Below are 23999 nucleotides of genomic sequence, written 5' to 3' on the forward strand. Positions count from 1 at the left end.
TTGATCAGTCCTTTTAACTTGTGAATAGCTCCGAATCTGGATTTGCTAAAATATGTGAGTTCAGGGTGGTATGGATCCACTTTCCCATTCTACTGACTCACAGTAGAATTCTGAAAAGCGGCACCAACTCAAGCTTTTCCCTGCAGAATGTCGAGCCCATCTACTTTTTTGTAAATGTATTCTTTCTTTAGATTTGCAGGGGTTTAAAAAAAAAGGGGGGCTGGGAAGACAGTGACCTGAAGATAGCCCAATGTGAGCTTTTAATGAGATATATTGAAACATATTTAGTGCCAACATGCTATACGTTTCTAATTTCTTTTACCAAACTGCTGCATTTACAAAAAAAAAACAAAGCAAGTGTCTATAAACTAATGCAACCACATGTCTAGTGTTATATATGCAAGACTGTTGCCAATTCTAAAGAAAGACAAGCATAATTGTTAAAAAACTTTTTTGCTTATTAAGAGGTTGATGGATTTGCATTAAATATGTTCCTGTACAGTAGGAACTACCTTGATAAATCTATCTTGATTATATGTACAGCCTTTATATGTAAAGGATTGTTTTGTATCCTGGTTTCTTCTTTAAAGCAAACCTGAACTCAGAAACTGAGTATCTGCAACAATGTAGGCACACTCACATTACCAGTTTCCTAAGCATCACTCTAAAAGGATTTCCCCTTGTCTTGATTTTAAACTGAAAAGAGCAGCAAACTTCAAGATGGGAGTCTGTGTCAAGACACTACTCTGCCTATAGTCTCAAAGATGTAAATCTGCAGGATGTTCATCTAGGGCATTGCTGCTCCAGGATATACCTACTTCTGCTATATTTATTCTGTGAATATGCGCCTTCTCCACCTCTCCTACTGCTTTTAGAATACCCCCCCCACACCCCCCAAGTAATTCCCCCAGGGCTCTGACATAAGGAAGTAAATCCCTGGTTCTATTGGAATGACAGACACCTTCCATGGTTCAGTTCCTCTTTTAAGCGAAACAGTTACATGCATTAAGTATGAGATACCAACAATATGGTAAACACAATACAAGGTTCTTGCTGTGCAAGAACTTTTTAAATACTTGAAATTGTGTATTAGAAGAGATGTTTTTTGGGACACTACTTTCATATTCCAATACCCTTGCTTCATCAAATTATTGTGGTATATATTATGTTATATGATTCGTGATCGTTTAAGGTTTTTTTTTTTACCCTGGCCCTTTCCTCCCCCTTGTGTATTTTGGGCCAATTTTTGATAGGACATTTACAGTATGGCCAGGTACTGGAGGGAGAGAGAAAGAAAACAAAATCAGATCTAAAGGATGATGATGCACAAGAGATTTTCAATATAAAGCTAAATTGTATTAATCCTTTCTTGTCAATAGTCTTGTTTAAATAACTGGTTTATGTGTAGATCATCTAAAATGTATGTACCGTATTTTTCGGACCATAAGACGCACTTTTTTCCCCCCAGAAGTGGGGGGAAAAAGTCCCTGCGTCTTATGGTCCAAATGTATCAAAATGTATCCTCCCCAGCTGCTGTCCCGTCCCCCCTGTATAGCCCCCCCTCTGTGTTTATGACTGTGATGTTGGTTTTTAATGCACATAAAATATTTTAGGACACTATTTGTTTCAAAATCTTTTTTTTCTTCATTTCCCTTCTCTAAAAAACTGGTGCGTCTTATGGTCCAGTGCGTCTTATGGTCCGAAAAATACGGTATGTTTCTTCATATAGGAAAGTTCTCCAAGCCTCCTGATGAAGTGGATTTATTTTCCGGGAAAAGAGAATAATATTAAGGATTCTGTATGTTCAATCTTTGGATTATTGATGACATATGTAGGATGAAGATCTGGAATTATATGTGTTTTAATGTAAAAAATAAAGTATTTTTTATTATTGATATAAAATGAAGTGTCAAAAAAGTCTTATTTGGTGTTGTTAATCACAAAGTTTACACATAAACAAATGTAAAATCATTAGTAAGTTTTCTATTTCTTTTTATTTTTTTAATCTAGTTTTTATACCAACAATTTAGTCACCCGTTACAAATTCATACTCATTTTCATTTAATGCCTGCATAAGGGTCTTATATTTGTTTTTTTATTTTACTGCTGTTTTAGAAAAAAAAGTGAACGTATACCTATTGTCACTGTATCGGAATGTCAAATTTACTAGGTGTATCAAATTCTCATGGCTCAGCTGCCTTATAAGAAGATAGATGATATTTGTTCACTTTATACCATGTAATGAAAATACTTTTTTCTTTCAGTTCATGGAATGCTACTATTTGAGAGTCTCTAGGCAATAGAGACCTTGGCATATGGATATCACTATGCATTTTAAGGCTTAATTGGTTTCACTAAATTCATCTCTTGACGTGCCATTTTCAAACTCGATTCTTCCTTTGTAGTGCAGCCCAAATCACACAAGTAAAAGTTACGCTCTGACAAAGTCTAAAAAACAAGCATTATAAACATATTAATGAGATCTTGATGAAGTGCTGGCAGCTGCTATGTAATCTCTGCACACTGTAATGTAAAGAATTGAGCAGATGATAGGATGTTGTGGCTTAGATGACAATAATGGTTGAATCCTGAGTTTTTTTCACAGTAGATAAAGGTCAAGTCAAATCAAGGTCGATACATCTTACCTTTTCTTGCCTTAATTAGCTCTTTTCCAACCTCAAGAGTTACATAAGCTGTGCCATTAAGAACAATGTCTGTGATCGTTCGCCAGGCGTTCGCTGATAACTTTTCCGAAGGAGAAATGAAGTTTCCAGCGGCGTTGTTTATCACGACCTGATAACCAAGATTATTAATACTATTACTACCAGCAATACGGACTTTCAAAACAAAATAAACCACATCTTTCTTTAGTAGCTAAAGTGATTAAAATGAATCTATTTTAAAATGAATTAGTCTCAGTAATAAAGCTCTATAAGAATATGCTAGAATGGTCAGGCTTAGATCCCTCATGAATAGAAAGCATTTGGAAGGAAAAAAATGTCAGCTCTGCTCGTCACTGCAGAAAATCATCTCTCCATGATTCAGCTAACATTTGGAAACGGTACATATCCAGTATTTGGAAAGAGCACATACTTGGGGCCGTTATATATTTTCCAAACAAGAGACAGACCATTACAATGAAGCACCACAAAAATTCCACGAAAGTTATAGTAAGTATTTCTGATCCTTTCTGATACTCATTAATTGGGAATTTAAGTTGTGCCAAACTCAAACAACAAAAATTTGGAAATTTATAGGGAACATCTAGAAAAGCCGATTGTGCCTCAGGAGTACAGTGAAAAACATGAACCTGGTAGGCAAGAGTGCTTTGTCATTCCTATATTCACACTCTCATATCTGTACTATGGGATTATCTAAGTCTACATACACATGTGCAATATATGTCGTTGGAAAGGATTGTTTCTCTTCTGTGGATCATCAAGAACAGTCCTTGAGACGATGAGCTCTGTACACACGCCAGATTCTTCTCCAATATCAGCCCTGAGCCGATTGGATGAGAACCATCTGATGTGTGGATGAAGCATAAGGCACTGCTACCTGCAATTTACTAGTCTCCTAAAATTGGTTCTGGGATTTGGCAATGTCACTACTGTGCTGCTTACTGGTGCAAAATCTGTACAGCAAACATCACCCTGCTTCCATTTCTTTTATTGTCTGGATCTATGCTTTCTACACACCTTCTGCCGAAAATAAGCTTCAGTTCATTAAAAAAAAAGTCTATTTAAATAGTGCCCAGGTTCTAACCCTCCCCCAGTCTAAAACTATATAAATCCTTAGTTCTGCTTTAAGTGAGGCCAGGATCAGCATGACACCAATAACTACTATACCTTCAAGCTGAGAAGTGCCCTTTAAACTGTGATATTATCCTATTACAGCACAAACAATGCTAACAATGTATAAGTATAATTTATATAATATAAATGATATATACAGCTCTCTGATCACTCACATGTATTGACAATGTTTTCATTTGAATAATCTTGATTGGTGTTCATAAAAAAATAAGACAACCCCTGAAAATAAGCCCTTGTGCATTTTTTTTTGGAGAAAAAAAAATATTAAATGTGTAGTATATTGGGATTGTCAGAACATAAAAAAAATACTGAAATATTGAATAAAAACAAGAGAAACTATACAGTCTGTAAACACTGCCAATCATCCACAATGGCCATGGTAGTACATGGTAGCCAGAGATATCTTTGTCTAGGACAATATAGAGTTCTTGAGTGTTTTATATTCATGCAATGATTTTTAATCCGAATTCCAAAGAGGTTTGGAAGGGATAACATATGACGGTGGGTCCGTTTTATAAATAATAAAGTAAAAAAAGACCACTTAGGCTTCACCTTCTCAGTTTTCTTCATTTGACATTTTATTGCACATGTGTGATTTATTCTAGCTAATATGCTGATCTCTTCTGCCCTAAAATTAAACCCCCATTCCTAAGTCTAATGAGAACCCTCAGCAACTTCATCCAGACACCGAAAAGTTATTTCACCATTTATTACTTGTTAAGCTTAAGGCAGATTAGTATCTTCAACACACAAATTCACACTTTAAGAAACCAAATTAGAACATAATACACTTCATAAGAAATGTCTAGAATGAGTCTGACATCCCCGTGGACAGATGATACATTTTTAGCATTAATAATCTAAGGGAAAGCCTAGGGGAACTCCATTAGATTTGCTGCCTAATATAGTCCAGCGCCTGTTGTGACCCATTTACAAAACCTAATGGCACATTACAAAACCTCATAAAAATGTCAATAAATTATATAAAGTGTTCATATAATTTTCACTAAAGGCATGTGAGTGCCCATATATTGTCCAGATTGTCTCTGTTGTAAAACTGTATCAACAGTCCAAGAATTATACAAAATTGTCTGTTTAATCAGATACGGTGACAAAAACTATAAGCAGCGAATAATTAGTAAATGGGATAGCATGCACTTGTCAGGAACAGAAAAAGTGTCATCACAGTAAAGTATGCCAAATTACAGCAGTCAATGCTTCCTTTAACGATGGTCGTATGAAGCCTTAACACGGATACAAAGGATCCACAATGCGATACAAAATTTAGTGAGTTAGGCACAACAATCACTGATTTGATAGAAAAAAAAAAAAGGTTAAAGTCACAAAAGTCTGAAAATATCAGGCATGTCATAGCCAGATAAAGTGATCCTCCAACAACCGTCTGTGATCTGTAGTCAGGCTGTGCAATCTGAGGTAGTCCGGGATGTAATCCAGCACCCGTGGCTTCAGTAGCCAGCAGGACTCGCATACTGAGGAGGGGTTTAAGCCTTTCTGGCAATTATAACCCGACAGAGGAACCAAGAACTATATCCTGGATAAGGATACAGTGTTCTCCTCAGGTGCACCACCCAGCACTTTTCAGTAGCTTTTTGTCTGGTTACAAATCAGGGGCCACCAACCACCTACAACTTCCTTACACCCAGCCTAAAAGTATTCTGGTTGTGGCGATGGCCCTTGACGATTGGATTGAGAACAAGGTACTTGTAAGCCAGGGGTGCCCACACTTTTTTGAGCTTGCAAGCTACCTTTAAAATGACCAAGTCAAAATGATCTACCAGCAATAAAAATTTAGACTTAACTCCTGTGTGCGATAGATTTTATTTTGAAAGGCAGGGCTCTGGGATCTACTCACATTGCCTTTGTGATCTACTGGTAGATCGCGATCCTCCTGTTGGGCACCCCTGTTGTAAGCTTTAAAATAGTATAACATAAACATGCTATAAAATAGTATTACATAAGCATACAAAACCCATAACCCTTTCCCTGACCCTTCCCTTACCATCATCCCCCATGTATGTTGGTTTTACGTCTTTCTTTTTTATGTTTTTATGTATGATGGTGATTATATATACAGCTAAAGATTGTTCAATATGGGTTTTTATTTATACTAAAATTCTATTTTATTAATGCCTTTTATGCATGTTTAACAATTTTGAAAACTGCAATAAAATAAAAATGTTTAAGAAAAAATTCTGGGGAAAATACTGGTTAGAAAAAAAGAGCAGAAATCACCTTAAACCAAGAAAATCTTTGTCTAAACTCATCTTGTTGGGATTCCTTGCAAGACAAAGTTGATAGGTCAGAGGCTACAAAGAAGCAATATCTTGTGTTTGAAATGTTAAATTTTCTAACGATGACATTTGAAACACAGAAGACACAATAGATGCAAGTAGAATCAAGAAAAAAGGGGAAGTTACCTAAGAGACAAGTACCAGACCTTAGGTGAGAACAAGCCAGGCTATATGGTGCTTTAAACCAAACCAATTGCAGTAAAAAAAGAACTGTCCTAGGATGTAGCCTCCTGAGAAGGCCTTGCAATGATAGCCTAAAATATCACACATCTAGGCAGTCTGAAGTAACGATGATCCACAAGAAAACCTAGGCCTACAACCTGACGGACATACCCCAACAGAAGAATAAACTCTGGGCCTGATTTATTAAAGCTCACCAAGGCTGGAGAGGATACACTTTCATCAGTGTTCCAGCTGGGTGATCCAGCAAACCTGGAATGGATTTCTTAAAAGTCATTTTCTATTTGTTAGCAAATGTTTTAAATCCTGTATCTATTCCAGGTTTGCTGGATCACCCAGGTTTACTGATGAACGTGTACTTTCTCTAGCCTTGGAGAGCTTAAAAAAAAAAAAAAAAAACAGGCCCACTGTATCCAATCCAAAAAAATCATGTAGCTAGGGACAAACTTGTTCATCCAGTAATAGGGTGGTTCAGGTCTGCCATCCTCTGCCTATAATACAGATCCTGAAAAACGCTTAGGTGTATAGCACACTTTGCCAGGCTCAGGCAATTTTGACTGCAGAAACCTAGGATGTCACTCATGGCTAGAACATCATATTCCAAAGTTCTGATAGTGAACTATTCTTCTGATAGGAAGAACACAGCAGTTAATCTGTATTTATTGCTTCAATCACAAGCTAAAACCACAGTCTTTGATTTGGGTCTCTTACCTTTTTAATAATATAAACAATCTCGAGTTTAAGTGATAGCCTTTATTGAAAAAGTAAAATCTGCAAGTATTGGGAATGTGTTCGGTTACTTTCTCAGGTATTATACAATTCGCAACATGTGTGTACTGTATAACAGCCCTGCAGAGCAGTTCACATAATATGTTGTCCAATACTAACAGCAGTATCATTTCTCAGTGTTTTGTTTAAATGGTGTCACAAAAACAGGTGATCTGCAGCGATTAGGAAAATCAAGGATTTGCAAGGAAAATTATTTGGAATACAATTGTTTTGCTTACTTGGTTCAGTAGACTAGAACAAAACAATATCCACAAAACTGAACTATTGCTAAAAATACAGCCCTGGTTAAAAGCCAATTCCATCAGCAGGATGCTATGATGGCATATAATAGATTTAAAATTTGGCTAATGTAACCTCATTTGACTTTTTTTGTCCTCCCCCATATTATTAAAATATAAATGACTTGCACAAACATTGCATCATAATCTCAGATTCAAAAGTATATTGTTTAGAGCATATTCACAGTTAGGTTGCTATTCTTGAATGGCACGTCAAAGCAGTCCTTAGACTGGCTTGTTCTCTTGGAGTAGATACTTTATTTTCTGGGCTGATTTGTAGTTTATGGTACCACGCACATGTGTATGTGTTGATGTGCTGGGTTAGTGTGAATTGAATTATGGCAGTTCATAAATTCAGTTGGTTGCCAACCTACCAAAAATTGGCCTTGCATCATTTTTTTCTCATACAGAGCACCACAAAATATGGTAGCTTACCTCAGTGTGTTGAGGTGCCATTGGAATTAAATTAATCCATACAAGACCACAATACTTCCCATGTATCTATCTACAATAAGTAGGGAGTCACAAACCCAAAACAAGTATGTAGCCAGTAAACAAGCATGGTACCTGTGGTTGTTCCAGACCATTGCCTTACTAAGCTGTGAAAATGAAAATCTTGAAATTGTAAATGGCAGCAACAATTTTTTTTATTACAATGGTATCCAGAATAACTTCTGATATCAGGAATCATGTGAAATGCTAGGAAAACATAAAGTGATCCTGTGCCCTGACTATGGACAATATACTGCTGACATTCTAAACATACAGTTAAAAAAAAAAAAAAAAAAAAAAACAACTTTAAACACAAGGCATCTCTGACTTTTATAGATTATTTTATTGTGAAGTTTTCTATTCCCAAAGATCACAACAAAGACTCTAGAGTTGTGTTTCGGTCAGTTTACAACAACTTAGGGCCACCACAAAAACAAAGCAATTTTTCCTCTGACTTCCAGATTCGCTAACCATTAACTTGTTGTGCAGAAAAAATAAGAACGCTGCATTTTTGCAGATCCAATAGGGAAACATTCCTATAGCTAGCAAAGGACATTTGGGGGGGGGGGACAAAAAGCACCCCTTTAAACTTAAAAAAAAAAAAATTCTACCTAATACTTACAGATACACAGGACTTGATTTCAAGTGATTATAGTCATTCTTAGAAAATGTACAAATTTTCTGGAATCAATGCAAAGTATAGCCATAGTATGATGTGAGAGGAATCCTTTTGGTTTGTGTTGTTATGTACAAACCTTGGTACATAGGACCTAACTCTACCAATCAGCCTTCACAGGAAAAAAGGATTTTTGCATAGATCTGCATGAAAGTAATCAAAGCAGCGGAGAGGACTGGGGCTGTAGGCATTGGCATTCATATCAGTGCTACAAAATTTACTATGGATGTGTTATTAAGGTAGGTAGGTGATCCACCAAACCTTGAATGGATTTCTTCAAAATCATTTGCTAGCAAATGTTTTGAGTCCTGGACCAGATCCATTCCAGGTTTGCTGGATCACCCACTTTCACTGATGAAAGTCTATCCGCTCCAGCCTTGCAGAGCTTTTAGAAATCAGGCCAAAATATCTGTTTAGACTAGTTGGGTCAGGGATCTTGAACAAATATGGCCGTGTGTTCTCACTTCCTGCCTTCCTTTGTTTCCTTCCAACATCACTTTTTAAACTAACTGGCTCTTTCAAACTAAATAGGTAAGCTAATTAATTATGTGTCTAATTTTTTGTATATCGCTGAATTCACATTTTTTTTTCTGTGCCTTTTAACCAATTTTCATACATTGTTCTTAAATCCAGTAAAGATACCTTTTTACCCTGCTTTGTGTAAATGCCTGTACATTCTAGAAGATTGCTGTATAATACAAGATGAACATTCACCTAAATAAAGAAGTTTGGTAAAATGTTTTACATGTACTAGGTTATGAAAGTGATGTGGAAATGATGTATGTCAGGGGTTAAAATATCTTTCAACTAGAACAGAGAATGTTCATGAAGATACATTTCAGCATGTATACAACTCCAGATGAACAACATTTCCAAGGCAAGAGGAAACCTTCGGTCATTTAACCATTGCATTAGTGTTATGCAATATGAAAAGCTTTCAGTTTTTGTCAATATTCCAGATATTAGTTTACTAAAAAAAAAAAAAAAAATCCAGAACTTTAATATTGCTCAGCATTTTGTGTGCATGGAGTATTAATAGCCAAACGAAGATATCCTTGAAGGGGAAAGACAAAGATAAAATCAATGTGTAATTTTATCTATTTTCTCTTGCTCATCTGCTAAACAATTGACACTATACTTCAAACAGAATAGTGAGAACACCTTAATAAAAGATGTGTCCATTTGCCTTCATCAGTCTTCTAGGCAGGCCACTAATGGAGCAATACAAATGCAAAGTGTGCTGCCATAAAAAGATATATCAAGGGAAGAGGAAAAGGTCTTCGAAGGCACAACTAAAAAGGGAACTGGGGAGTGATGTGACACATCTGTTACCAATTCAAGTCCAGCGGGTGATAAAATGACTGAATGAGTTTAGAGAAGACATGTATAGACCACAGGCAGAGAAAAGACATGTGGAGAATACAGGCAGATAGAACATAGAAAAGCAGGATATCCACTAGTCCTCACAGCACACAGATGCTGATCGACTTCCATGACAAACTACAAGTCGCACAATGTCCTCAGAAAAAAAAAATGTGCACAGAGTCGAAGGAAGTTAACCCATCAGGCCAAAATATGAGGTTATAGTCACAAAAAGTGCCTGGTCTCCCTGAGTGGTTAGTCATTTATTGGAATATGGACCACTGGAACTGATATGTGGGAAGGATTAAGTATGATTTCTTTAATATTTTATTAAGTATTAAGGTTTAAATCTATTATGGGAAAGAATTAACAGAGAAAACACTATAGTGCAATTAAAATTACCTGCAACAGTAAGTAATTAATTTATTAAAATGTATTCATGCCATTTAGAATAATGTATTAAAATGTCCGCAAGCAATGGATGCAATAGCCCTGTTTTATTAAAGCACTCCATGGCTGGCGAGGATACACTTTCATCAGTAAAGCTGGGTGATCCAGCAAACCTGGAATGGAATTAATTCAAATATTTGCTAGCAAATGTTTTGAATCCTACTTTTAAATTCTGGGCCAGAGCCATTTGAGGTTTGCTGGATCACCCAGCTTGGCGGTTGAAAGCGTATCCTCTCCAGTCTTGGATAGCTTTATTAAATCAGGCCCAATAAGTTGGCGTTGCTGTATATATGTAATAAATGGAAAATGGGGACGGTTTACATGACTTGCACAAGAAATCTTTTGCTGTTCTGCAACTTCTTGTAACACCTTAATGACCAAGGCAAACTCTGCAGTTGTTTCATTTTGCATATCAAAGCACAGCTTGCTCCAGAAGTTACTGAATATATATATATATATATTTTTTTTTACTTTGTTTTGTTTGTGATAAATTCAGTGAGGATTTTATACAGTAACAGACAACACGTCATTAAAACAAGCCTGCCTAATTTTCTCACCTATTTAATGTTAAATGCTGTACTTGTTTGCATTCACTTGCTGCCTCCACGTTCCTTCAGAGCCTTCAGTTGCCTCTTATATTATGTTTGCAGTATGGGATCCTCAACCCAGGTGTGAATGCCTTCCTTTCGCTCCCTGTCAAAACTCCCTATTACACTCTTACCAATTATCCAAGTACAATATCATTTATATCACTCCCCTAACTAACAAACATTAATCATAGTTCCCCTAACTTCAAATCCAGTAATTGGCCCTGTTAATCTGGATTATTAAAAAAGCATGTGAACGCTGTCAATGTCGGTTGGATAAGATGCAAGAAGGCTGCAGGAGCCCCTGAAAGACCAGACAGCAGAGATACCACAGAGTTCATTTTCTTTTCTTCCTGTGTCACTGTTAGTCATTTGCAACCCCTATTTAATGTACAGCGCTACGTAATATGCTGGCGCTATATAAATCCTGTTTATTAAAAATAGGCAAACTTTGCTATTATAAAACATTGGAGAGTAGAGGGGACAGCTAAGAACTTAAAATGCAATTTATTAAATCAACCCCACAATGTATTAAGACCAATATAACTGATGATATATAAATATTTAAATTCTTCAATTTAACAATTAGAAATTAGATACTGGATCAGTTTATACATTATTTATCGTATTCATGCTGTACTAGCTGCATATCAAGGTACAAAATAGAGAATACCAGTACACTAATTTACAGAAAAAGATTTATGGAATTAGAATTGTATGAGGTTATATCCTGAAAAACATACTTACATTTGGATGTCCTGCCACCTCAATCAACTGGGCAACAGCTTGTTTTACAGACTCAGGGTCTCGTACATCACACTGAATAGCATGGACCTGTCAGATAAAAAAAGAGAATCAAAAGTTCTGCTGCTGACACAATACTTCTAATATACAAAACAGTTAAAGTGAAATTATACATTCAAGGGGAGCTGCAGGTTCTCTTTGTTCAAGTCACCTGCGCTTCCTTTCTTCCTAGTTCCCACATTTTAGTCTGATTCATAATTTGTTAAAATTTACTTTCAAAGTTGGTATGATGGTATTGGGTTTGTCTGTATGACTGGCAAAAATAATAGATCACTAAGGCTGGATTCAGACCTTCCTTGGAATCAAGTGATCCCATACAGCTATACAGCCATCTTGCCAGTTGCTCAGTCATTCTCACTGCAGTGCTATTTCATAAAGAACCAGCACCAACAGATTTGACAGTGGGCGGGAGTGAGGTGCTCACTGCGGACTCATTTATTCCCTATGGGGCTGCTGTGTGTAGTAGCGACTTGTAGCATCCCAAGGAGGCGGTTCGGTTCACTGGCATGAGGAAGTGGAAACAGCACCTCAACTTCACTGCCAGCCTAAGTTTAGGGACAGTAATGGGGTCCGCTATGAAAGTAGTAAATAATGCATCACTGATATATTGTATCAAGTGAAAAGGCAGGAACAGGGTCTGTCTGTATAAATAGAAAATAATTTACTGCTGAAAAGAACAGTAGAAGGATTTGTTGGTATAAATGGAAAACAGTATTTTACTGAAAAGAGCAGTAGGGAGGTCTATCTGTATGAATGAATGTGATATGTTGTATTACTAAAAAATAAAACTGTAAAAGGGTCAGTCGGTATAAATCAACTCCTCAGCCATGACCTCTTTTCACACATGGCTACATTGCCCCCAGTCTCTGTAATTCATTTCCCTGTCCCATTAGGCCTACTAATACCTTGAATGTTTTTTAACAAACCCTGAAAACCCACTTTTTCAAACTCCCCTTGCAATTTTTTTTCTATGTCATGGTTGTTTATATTATGTATGCAGCTTATAGGCTGCAGCCTCTATTTCTTGTATAGAGCTACATAACATGTTGCCACGATATAAATAAAAGATAGCAGTAACTGCGTTTGTCTGTATGAATGAATGAATAAGAAATAACCCAGAGAGAGGACAGTAACAAGGTCTGCCTGTATGAATGAGAACTATTCTAGTACTAAGTCAAAGCACCTTAATGTGTGTTCTATTTGTATGAATGAGAATGAATATATCATGCCTGAAAGGGCAATAATGTGGAGTAATATGTCTGCGTAGACACAAAGTCAGATCCAAATATGCAAAATCAAGGAAGTAAAACATCTCAAAACATACCTAGTACACTGTGGGGATTTAATTAAAATAAATAGGGATAAAGCTACCTTATTTCCAGTTTCTGCTGAGATCTCAGCTGCTGTTTCCTTCAACACATCCAATTTTCTGAAAACAGAACCAAATTTGAAACACAGTTATAAAAGGTTTTCTGTCTGTTTGTAAGTGTCTGTTGGTCAGTCTAAAATTGATATATTGTGTATTGGGTACATGATGGTGAGCCCATTTACAAGTTTTATTTAACCCTTTTACAGCTCTGGGGAAATCTATGCATTTCATTTTTTAGGTGAACCCACCATTAGCCTTAACAAGGAGATTGTCCTCCAATTTGTAAAATGTATTACACCAAAATGTTCATATTATAGACAATGCAAAGGAAGCAGTGAGACTTCAAAAAGCATGGGCAGATTGTGTAAACTCGTCAGCTTCAGTAAAAAAAAATGTGGTTATACAATGGTCTTTGTAGAAAAAGTCTTTATGATGTCCCGATTTCCATTTTGAAATTTTCTCTTTAACAAAATAGGAATTGATAGGTAAAGGTCTACATTTTTGTCTATTGATTGAGCAGAAAATAAAACAAACTCCTCCAATAGGGACACAGGGCAGCAATGAAAAAACATCCCAGACCTGGTCAATGGAGAGATATCAGTAACCTTGACCACAAGCTATTCTCAAATTGCCTTAAGTCCCTAACCCCCACCCTCTCTAAAAAATCACCTCCCCAGATAAAGCTGCCACTCAATTCAACCACACTGTCTCTTTGGCTCTGGATAAAGTTGCCCTGCCCCCGTTCTGCTTACCCCATGACCCTGGCACCACAATTACCCCAAACATTTAAAAAAGAATGCTCATGCCACGTAGCACAAGTGGAGGAACTCTGGCTTCAGCGCTGATTACAGCGCTATGGACTACAAGCTAGACTACAACACTAACATTAAACTCACCATCACCAAGCAAAATTTTTTTTCCACTGTCATTTCCTCTCAGACTTCCAACCCATGCAGCCTCTTCTCAACGATAGATTTGTTGTTTTATTATTGTATTGAACGTGTGTTGTATGCTATGAATATATCCCACTATTTCAATAATAGCTATTGTTTTGCCTAGAAAACCCCGGCTTTTTCTCTTTCCTCTTTTATCTACTTTAGAGATAAAACTGTCAAAATCAGACATGATGTCTCTGCACACCGAGCCACTCCAACCATACCCACCCCTTCCACCTGTAAATCATCACTGACCTCCCTCAGCCCGGTTACTGTGGATGAAGTTCTCTTCACTGGCTTCCATTTCACCTTAGAATGAAATTTAAGTTCCCGTGCTTTGCCTTCAAATCCCTCCACAGTTCTTGTCCCACTTACACACACACAGGCACAGGTCTAAGACTTTCCTAGAGCTGCCCCATCTCTTTGGAATGGTCTTTCCCATCCTATTTGGCTTGCTCTTACTTTATATAAACACTGTTTAATCATAATAATATAATAATAATATTATCATTATATAATGACTTTATAATATCCTGGACATCCAATGTTCACTGTTAGAATAGGATGGTGCATTACCTGCTAGATATTACACACTCAGCTCCAAGTTTGGACAGTGCCATCGTCATGCCTTTACCAAGGCCAGTACCACCACCAGTGATGAAGGCCACTTTTCCTTTAAAAGAGTTGGGAGGTAGCATTACATCCTGAAGAGCAGGGAAGAAGCTGGCCTGAGGGGCATTCTTATCATCACTAAATAAAGATGGAGTCCCACGACTGAAAACCTGTAAGCATAAAACAGCAATTGATTACCATAGTGCTCACAGAGAATACCCGTGTACAAAAAACAAGCTATTTACCATTTCTTCCCTATGTGGAACCCTAGAGTTCCTCCAGAGGTTAATAGGGATTCCTTGAGCAATGAATAATTTGTAATGCTCAGGTCAGTTTACCTGACACTAATTATCTTTTTGGCTATTTGTAAGAGTGACATTCTTCCCACCGACCAGCAACACAAGAGAAATTGTTTTTACTATTGACCAAACTAATATGCTGTGGATATAGTAATTATAACAAGGATTCCTGAAGACCTGAAAGTTTACTCTGAGGGTTCTCCCACATTAAAAAGGCTGAGAAACTATTGATTATATTCATCCTACAATGTAGAAATCTACAAAAATCAATGCTAGAAAAAAAAATGAAATATGCATAAAAAAAGGGGACTTAATTGGCAACTAAATAAAAAAGTAACAAAAACTTTTTATTTAGACAAAATTAAATACACCAATAAAAGATTATGCCATTTGTCCTAACATCCAAGATGGAACAATCTGAACATCACTATTGCTCATAGCTAACAGTATAGCATCTAACAACAATAAAGGGTGTCTCGACGTGTTTCACGGTCAATGCCGCTTCATCAGGATAATAACGTGGACAGATAATTACTTATAGCATATATCATACATTACAGTACCTTATCTTCATTCAAATAAATAAAAGGCCTCAAAGCAAACCAAGAGCTCATGATGAGGGCAAGTACAAACCAACAGGCGATAACAGAGAGGAATCCCTGTATAGACGTAGATGAATTGCCACTTCAAATATGAAGGAGATAGACCACAGGTCCCAACTCTGATAGCTGACGGCAGGAGCTATCAGAGTTGGGAACTATGGTCAATTATAGAAATATTGAACTAAGCAGGTGATTGACTCATCATATCAATTAAAAAAAAAAAAAGTTGCATACATTCTTTTAGCATACTAGCAGAAAACAAAGGAATGCTGGCAGTTGGAGAGGGCTGCTATAATCTATAGAATAAAAGATTATTTTAGCCCCTTAACTGACGAGAAATAGGATGTATTATTAAATACAAAGCTGCAATAATTTGGGCTTTTTATATCTGATTAAGGCTTTCAGCAAGTCTGGTATTACCTCATTGATGTCAGTGGCACGCTTACAGGTGGCAAGACTTGCTGGGTAAAGCTTGCCCAGCTTCACTGATGAAAGTATCTTCTCCAACCATGGAGAGCTTTAATAAACATGACATGAGAATGGATTATAACCATGTCAGTAACTTAACGTTTGCCTTAATGTGACTACATTTTAAAAACAGATGCCACAGACTTGCTAGCTGCTATATTTTATATGCAAATATGGAAGTGAATTAAAAAAAAGACCCATCTTATAAATTTACAATTGTAATGATCTGAGTTTGTGAAAATGAAGAGCATTACACAATTACCCTCCCTCCCGGTATAAAAGGTTGTAAAATGTCAAGGTTAGTGCTAAATGTACTCAAATACAGAAGCTGGGATGTCATACTGCAACAATAGAGAACGCAGGTTTTGACGTCCAACAAATTTAAAATGAAAAGGTCACTTTTGTTATCCATTGTAATAATTTCCAGTGACATCTGCTTTAAGAATCATCTTCATAATTAGATAAAAAAACATCTGAAACTCAAAGAGCTTAAAATGAAAAACATTAAATAGGATTTATAAATGGCATCAGAATCATTGCTGTAGTGGTATGGGGACCTAGGCTCTCTACTACATTTACCAGTGAATGTTGTATGGATCTTTTACCTCTTTGTAAGGGAACACGTACGGGTTGTAGATTGTACACCTACCCGATATACAAGAATATAACCTTTCACAAACATATCTGTATATATCTTAGCATTATAATGGAATTGACAAAGATTTCTGTTGCAGAAATGACCTTTTGGAATTTCCAGTCACAATGGATCAAACGAGCTCTGTACATACAGAACTATTCTGTTCTATGGAGAGCAGAGAAGTAAGGAGCAGCACCCCGCTGTGCTCTTCTTCATAGGAAAGTAAAGCAGTCCTCCCTGCTCGGTCATTCACCAATCAGCCAGGTTGGATAAATAAAAGATAACAAGGGACTGCTGTACACATGCATGACCGTTGGTCTCAGGTGATGATCACCTGCAGTGTGTACGAGTTTAGGCTGAATAGTAATGATCCCCAGTGATAAGTCTGCAAAGTTGCTTTGTAGGAAGTTACAAAGAAACTATACAGTCAGTTGTGATCAACTTTACTAAGCACACCTTTTTTTGCAGTAAACACAACATTTCTGGATTTAGATCTAGGTTTGTTCCTAATTTTGTAGGGCAACAATGCTGGCTTTATAGCCTGTCATCAAATTTAAAAAATTACAAATCTATTTTTTAGACCCAGAGAATGTTTCTAGCCAATGCAATCCCAGGTTTTAGCTAACTTGTATGTGAAATACTTAGGATGCAGAAGACTGAAGAGGAAGCATTGCAAAGACCTTTTTGTAAGTAGGGGATTCTATGGACCTAATTTATTAAAGTTCTGGAGAGGCTACACTTTTATCAGGGAAGCTGGGTGATCAAGAAAACCTGAATGGTAATTGTTAGCTAATGTTTTCACTTTCATCAGCGTCACTGATGAAAGTGAATCCTCTCCAGCCTTGACAAAATCAGAACCTATTTTCAAGTTTGGTGCAAACAAATGCACTAAAAACAAAAGGTGGGAATGGTATTATATGGAGGACAAGAGAAGCCAAATTAGTTTTTTTGGCCTGGTTTGCTACAAGCACCACAGCACAGTTGCCTTGGGGTCTGATAAAAACCCAGGAAGCCCCCCTGCTAGATTCTCCAATTACTGATATAATCCACCCAACAATATTTCAGGGGGAAAAATACAGTTAATAGATGTAAGGATAAATGTGCAAAAAAAAAAATCTAAAAACCAAACGTCTGAATCCATATCTAAATATATATTGAAAAGATGAGCATTTAGCATTTATCATAGCAATATGGCAAATTTGTGACCTATAAAGGTGGCCAAGCCTGTCTTTTAGTACAAAGGCCCTCTGTATTCTCTATCCCCCCGTGTTAGAGAGTTCAGCTTTGAGATAAAATTGGCAAAAGCCTAATTTTAGTTTTATAACAGGAACAAGGTTCCTCATAAAATATATATTGGCCCTTATAATTAAAAGTCAAGCAAGATGAATTCAGAATAAACAGCCACAGCAAGGTGAGTTTCTGAACGCATCTAAGTCAATGAAGCGTTTAATTAAAATCTCACATTTTGCTTAAGGAAGTGTTTGTTAGTAATTTGATGTCTTTGAAATGATAACTACAATCACCCTCACATAGGGATAAAGGACCAATGTGCAGCATAGTGAGAATAGTAAGTGAATGAGACAGCACAGGCACCGAACATAATGGGCTCCTCATCCATCTTAATAACACAAAGCTTAGAGACTCTCTGTGATTATCAAGGGAAGGAAACTTATTACAAATCTTTAAGTCAAATCTTGGCACTGCATTGAGAAGATGTGGCCTGCCTTGTATGGACCACAGAATAATAAAATATAAAGATTTTTAAAATATGTTAATTGAAGCAAGTCTCCTGAGAGTGCTTTTATAACAGCAGTTTGGAGAACCTCAAAAAGACCTTCCTTAAGGTAGAACTATGGCCCGCCATTAAAGAAATACTCCTTCTACTACTACTACTACTACTACTACTACTACTAATATCTGCACAGTTTCTCTTGGACTCCCTTCAAGGTCCCACCTGTTGAGCAGGTTCCTGGGATGGTGGGCTAATGCTCTGGTAGCACAGTGGCTCAGTGGTTAGAACTCTGGCCTTTGCAGCGCTAGGTCCCAGATTAAAATCTCAGCAAGGATACTATCTGCATGGAGTTTGCATGTTCTGCCGGTGTTTGTGTGGATGTCCCCCAGGTACCATAGTGAGGTTAAATGGCTTCCACCCAAAATTGGCCTTAGACTGTGCTAATGACATATGACTGTGGTAGGGACATTAGATTGTGAGCCCCTTTGAGGGACAGCTAGTGAACTAGACTTTGTGAAGTGCTGCATAACATGTGGGCGCTATATATGTACTAGTTATAAGCAGGTAGCTTATTAGTTAGCACCTGACCACACCAAGTCCTCCATGCTGCTTTCTGGATTTTCGGGAGTGCCTTTGTTGCCAAAACTTTCCTACTGTGAGCTGCAGTGTCTTGGAAGGGTGGCAACTGGAAACCAAGTTTGATAGCTGCTACAATTTTAAAAACGAAAGCTTTCAAAAAACACATTCATTTTGTTCCCAATTACATAGGTACAAAGATGCAACAAAAAAATATATATATCTCCCTTCATTGGCTGTTATTATCCAGCAGTTATTATCTTCCCTTTCTTTCAATTTTGGTAGCAATTCAGGTTTTCCCCTCATTCTTAGTCCTAGTAGATGAAAATGATCACTGAGACAAATACAGAATGAACATATATCCGGCAGAAATACAGACAGCAATAAAAACCTTGCATGTGCTATAATCCCTCACCACTGACCAGAACTACAAAAATAAGATTTGTCTTTGGATACTTTGATAAAATGTTATCCCTATCTGTCCCCATCCCACAGGTCAGTGAATTTAATGCCAATCCAGGTTAAGCAAACATTTTCTTTACCTCTGTACTCAGTAGGCAAAAAACAGTCTAAAAATTGTATTTAAACATGTGATATGTGCATGCAAGTCTGCAAAAAGGTAATGGGCAGCCAGAGACATCGGGGTAAAGTGCTAGCAGAATAGCTTTTTCCCCCTCTACCTATATTTTCACCTGGCGATCCTGCCATTAAAGTGCTTCAGGCTTATTTGACTAAGCCCCTACAACAGCCTGAGGCACTCTATTTTTAACATTTCAATGAACTGAAAATGATCACTTTTTTGAAAATAAGAATACTGTGTTTGCTTTGTGAAATGAGCCATTTCTGCCCTGGAGAATCAACACTTAGTGACTGCAATGTATCCCTTCCACATAGCACTACCTGAATTTAATAATGCATCTGCACTGGTGAAAAGAAAAAAAGTGTTTTAAGGAAAACAAAAATTACCATGCATTGAAATTCTACTTTCTATGCTCTCCATGCTCTGTTGGGTGCTTATTGTGGAACTTCAAACACCCAGCTATCCCAGGATACAGCAGTGAGGAGTGGTGACACCACCTGCACCTTCCAAAATTGTTGAAAGCCAGTTCAGAGGTAATTTGTTTTTTTATCACTGTTTAAGCAACAAGTGTGATACAGGTGGTACATGCCCAACCCTGGTGCCCAACTTTATTTCCATCAAAACTACAATTCCAGAAGTGAAATTAAAAAAAGGCCCATACATAGTTTTAGCAAACTGTGGTAGGAGCATCAGCCCTATTTAAGTGATGCATTTTTTTTCATTGCCCATTGGCATTACATTCTTCTTACATTCTGTGAATGGCTATAGAGAGGAGGAACAAACAACATTGGTACATCAGTGAATGGGAGCCGCCACTTATCATCTGATTAGTGCATTGGCACTGATCTGGAGATGTTTTCTAAATATGCACTGTGACAGGACAATGTACAAGGGTTGGGGGCGTTATATATGTGCCCAAAAAGAGATTTTGAATTTTTGGTCATTTTTTTTCACAGTTGGAGTTTTCCTTTAAAATAAAGCCACAAACTGCACATCATATCAATGCTGCCACCTAGTGGAATATACTGTGCATTAAAACACAGAAAAGTTTTACAACTCTAGAATGCATTCTCAACCATGGCTCCTCTAGAGCAGTGGTCCCCAACCTTATGAATGTCACAGACCACTAAATTTACGGACTCCTGGCCATGCATGTGCGGGGACCCGTGTGTAACTCAAGGGGCAAGAAATGCGACGTCATGATACCAGAAATGCCCACTCTCCCATCTTACGTCTGAGCCTGCAATGGGACAGTGGGTTGGTTGTGTCCAGAGACACAACCCACCCACCGACCCCTGCAATGCATACGGGGGACATGGTCCATGGCTCTGGCCGATGTGCCCCCCTAAGCGGGGTCCTTCTTTTGCCCCCGCTGTGGAGTGCACCAGAGGCTGAGCTGTGGACCACAAAATTTACACCAACCACAGGTTGGGGACCACTCTAGAGGTTGCTGGGGGTTCCTCAAAGCAGAACTATTAGTACAAATATATATATATAACCGGGTATTTTTTTTTACTGCAATCTTATATTATACAGGAAATGGGATCAAATAAAGCTATAGTGATTTTCTTGTCTACGGTGTTGTTTCATTTTTTTTTGCCTTTGATTACACTCGGCCAATTGCCTTACGTTTTCCCGAAGGCATTATTACAGGCCTGAAATTTGTAAAAGAGTCCAAAAAAAGTAAGTAAAAATATAAGCAAAGAGCACACGGGCACCGAGCAAAAATACATACATGCAAATATACCTCTGACATATACCACAACGCTGTACAAAGATCAGTGGTGCACTCGCATGAGTCTGAGTCATATGTCTAGCAAGTTTGGTTTAAATGTCTCGAAGCGTTTCCTAGTGATGACATACATACATACATCCAATTTTATATATAAAGATTTATATGGTTCTGACATATAGCATAGTGCTGTACAATGAAACACTGAGCTGGACCCATCAGTCTCTGTGCAGAGGAGCTGACACTCTAATGTCCCCCCACAGTCACACACTATTATTAAAGATTTATATACCTCTGACATATACCACAGCACTGTACAAAGATCAGCGGTGTCATATGTCTTAGCAAGTTTGGTTGAAATGTGTTGATGTGTTTCCTAGTGATGACATACACACATCCAAGTATGCCCAAGCATCTCGGCCATGCGCAGAAGGAGCCTTTTTGTGCAAAAATAAAAATTTGCCGATCTCACGCATGCACAGTGACATCGGCAATTTTTTTTTCATTCTTCATCACCCCATCTCGTGCCTGGGTCAGGTAACGTAGGATGAAGAACCCCGGAAGAGAAGACGAAGATGGCAGGGCTCGGAGCGTTTAGGGTTACTTCAATGTTTCTCGCCATGTATATATTTTAGTGATAAAGGGATTTATCAGTGTTAGTCATCCTAGGATGGTCAGGTGACCTTACTGGGAGCAAAGATGTAAAATGTTAAGCAGCAGTCCTTAGACATTACAGCTTCCATACATTGGAAATTCAAAAAAATATGACAGTTCCAGGTAAAGCCCAATCCTAGCTTGTGCCCCGTGTGCAAAATAAATAAATAAATACCCCTCTAAATGTGGCTGCACCCAATCATAACACAGAACTCCTACCCACACATTCAGCTTTATGTATGTTGGCTAAGTAACACTGCCCATTGTTAAACACAAAAATAATTGGAACCGGATATATATATATGCATGAAAATGCCAACTTTAAATTCTTCAATATTTAAAGCTGAATCAAACCCGCTATACTCATTGGTCTCTGTTCTGTCTGGGGGAGGGGGGCTGCCATTATCTTGCAATCTTCGGTGACCTTCATTGGCACAGGAGTTCCTTAAAGTGCAATGAAACTGAAAACAAAAAAATGACACTTACCTTTAATCCTGCAGATCCCTCGATAACGCTGGTCCTTCCAGCAATCCAGTCCAGCGTCATCCTTTAATAGAGTCATCCTACGTCACAGAGTGACGTAGCCGCTGTAAGGGGAAAAACAAAAAAGAGAGCTGATCTCACTGCGCTTGTGTGATATCGGCAGCTCTTTCCCTTAATAGAAAAGAAATTCCCCTTCTGTTCATGTCCAAGATTGGGGCATTGGCAGAAGGAGCACGCAGAGCATCCCGGGATGTGTGACGTACGTATCTCGGGAGCCTCTGCGCTCCTATTCAGTCTTGATCACCACAGGGCGGTGCTGCACACCCTTTTGTTTTTTCAAGGGTGTTGCACTTAAAAAAATAAAAAAAGAATTAATATTTTTCTTTTACATAGAAGGGTTATCTTTAGGAATTGTTTAGGAATGCTTTAGGTTCAGGCAAGTGCAGGGGAAGCCAGGATTTCCCGATTTTCTGACAACCAAAGATGTGCTGATCAGTCAGGTAAGAGAGATTATTGCAGGAGGGACATCGCCTCTTTTTGCAATAATGCCGGGCCTGATCAAACATTAATAAATATCTGGCTAAATATATCCTCCCTCCTATTGTATGTTACTTCCCCACCTCTTAGATTGTAAGCAGGGTCCTTTCCGTGTTATATAGCGCTGTGTAGTATGCTGGCGCTATATAAATCTTGTTTAATAATAATTTAATGATCTGGCTATGACTGTTATATAGCATGCTATAGGGTGACAACACTCTGTTCTTGTCCTATATTGTACCCCAAGTTGTCATCCCCTTACACGCACAGGGCAGATGTAAGAGGTTGTGCTAACACACATGGGACACGTAAGATTGTTAGGCAGCTGATCCTTTGTTATAATAAGCAGCTGATACAGATATTAAGTGGCTGAATGATTAGCAGTGGGAAGGAAATATGTAAAATAGGACTTCTGCTTCCTCTACACTGCGTTTTATTAAACGATAACATCCTGCTGGTTTATATTTAGTCTGATAAAACTCTATGCCTAGGCAGCCTGCCTGCACCACCTGCACATTATTGTCTTCCGCTATCACGTGACCAACAAAGTTTGCCTTCATCGCGCGGTGTTATACCGTCCGTTGTTATTTCTTGTCAGGCCATTCTCAAATACCACAAATGTGGGGTGAAAATACCTCTTACCCTGAGGCCGCAGGCTGCTCCTCCCGTCTTCAGGAGAGCCCTCCGGCCCAGCATAGAAACCAACGCCGCCATCACTTTCCCAGCCAGCTACTCAGACTAAAGGTGATTCAAGGACACAAAACTTTATTGACATTGAAATTCCTGCACAGGACCTTATTCATGCTCGGGTTATTGCCAAGGTTTCTCGATTCGGTCACGTGATACGCATCCTGTTTATGATTGACAGGCTGTGGTGGGATCGTGCGCTGCCAGGGTTCTGCACAAGGATGGGATTCTATTGGCTGATTCCCCGCACGTGACATGTGCTTGGAGGAGCAGGTCTGGGAGAACTACAAGGCCCAGCAGAGCAGCTGCCCAGGCACAGGACACTGGGATTGCAATTATTAGACTTAACTT

The 23999-nt window shown here is 38.1% G+C and overlaps 1 protein-coding gene across 2 annotated transcripts in view; it reads right to left on the reverse strand.

The window, feature by feature from the left end:
* Positions 1 to 23761, reverse strand: part of DECR1 (2,4-dienoyl-CoA reductase 1) — a 34047-nt gene extending 10286 nt beyond the window's left edge. Inside the window, exons 1-6 of one of the 2 annotated variants that reach the window (XM_072410948.1) lie at positions 23604 to 23702; positions 22428 to 22528; positions 14626 to 14831; positions 13117 to 13174; positions 11689 to 11775; positions 2646 to 2793 (exon numbers count right to left, since the gene is read on the reverse strand). In XM_072410948.1, the coding sequence (XP_072267049.1) occupies positions 2646 to 2793; positions 11689 to 11775; positions 13117 to 13174; positions 14626 to 14831; positions 22428 to 22487 (559 nt within the window). In that variant the 5' untranslated portion in view covers positions 22488 to 22528; positions 23604 to 23702. Of the gene's footprint in view, positions 1 to 2645; positions 2794 to 11688; positions 11776 to 13116; positions 13175 to 14625; positions 14832 to 22427; positions 22529 to 23603 lie in introns of both variants that reach the window. The other variant, XM_072410947.1, reaches the window with a different exon arrangement.
* Between the last annotated feature and the right edge of the window lie 238 nt (positions 23762 to 23999).

The sequence above is a fragment of the Pyxicephalus adspersus genome, chromosome 5, assembly GCF_032062135.1.
Source record: "Pyxicephalus adspersus chromosome 5, UCB_Pads_2.0, whole genome shotgun sequence".
NCBI lineage: Eukaryota > Metazoa > Chordata > Amphibia > Anura > Pyxicephalidae > Pyxicephalus > Pyxicephalus adspersus.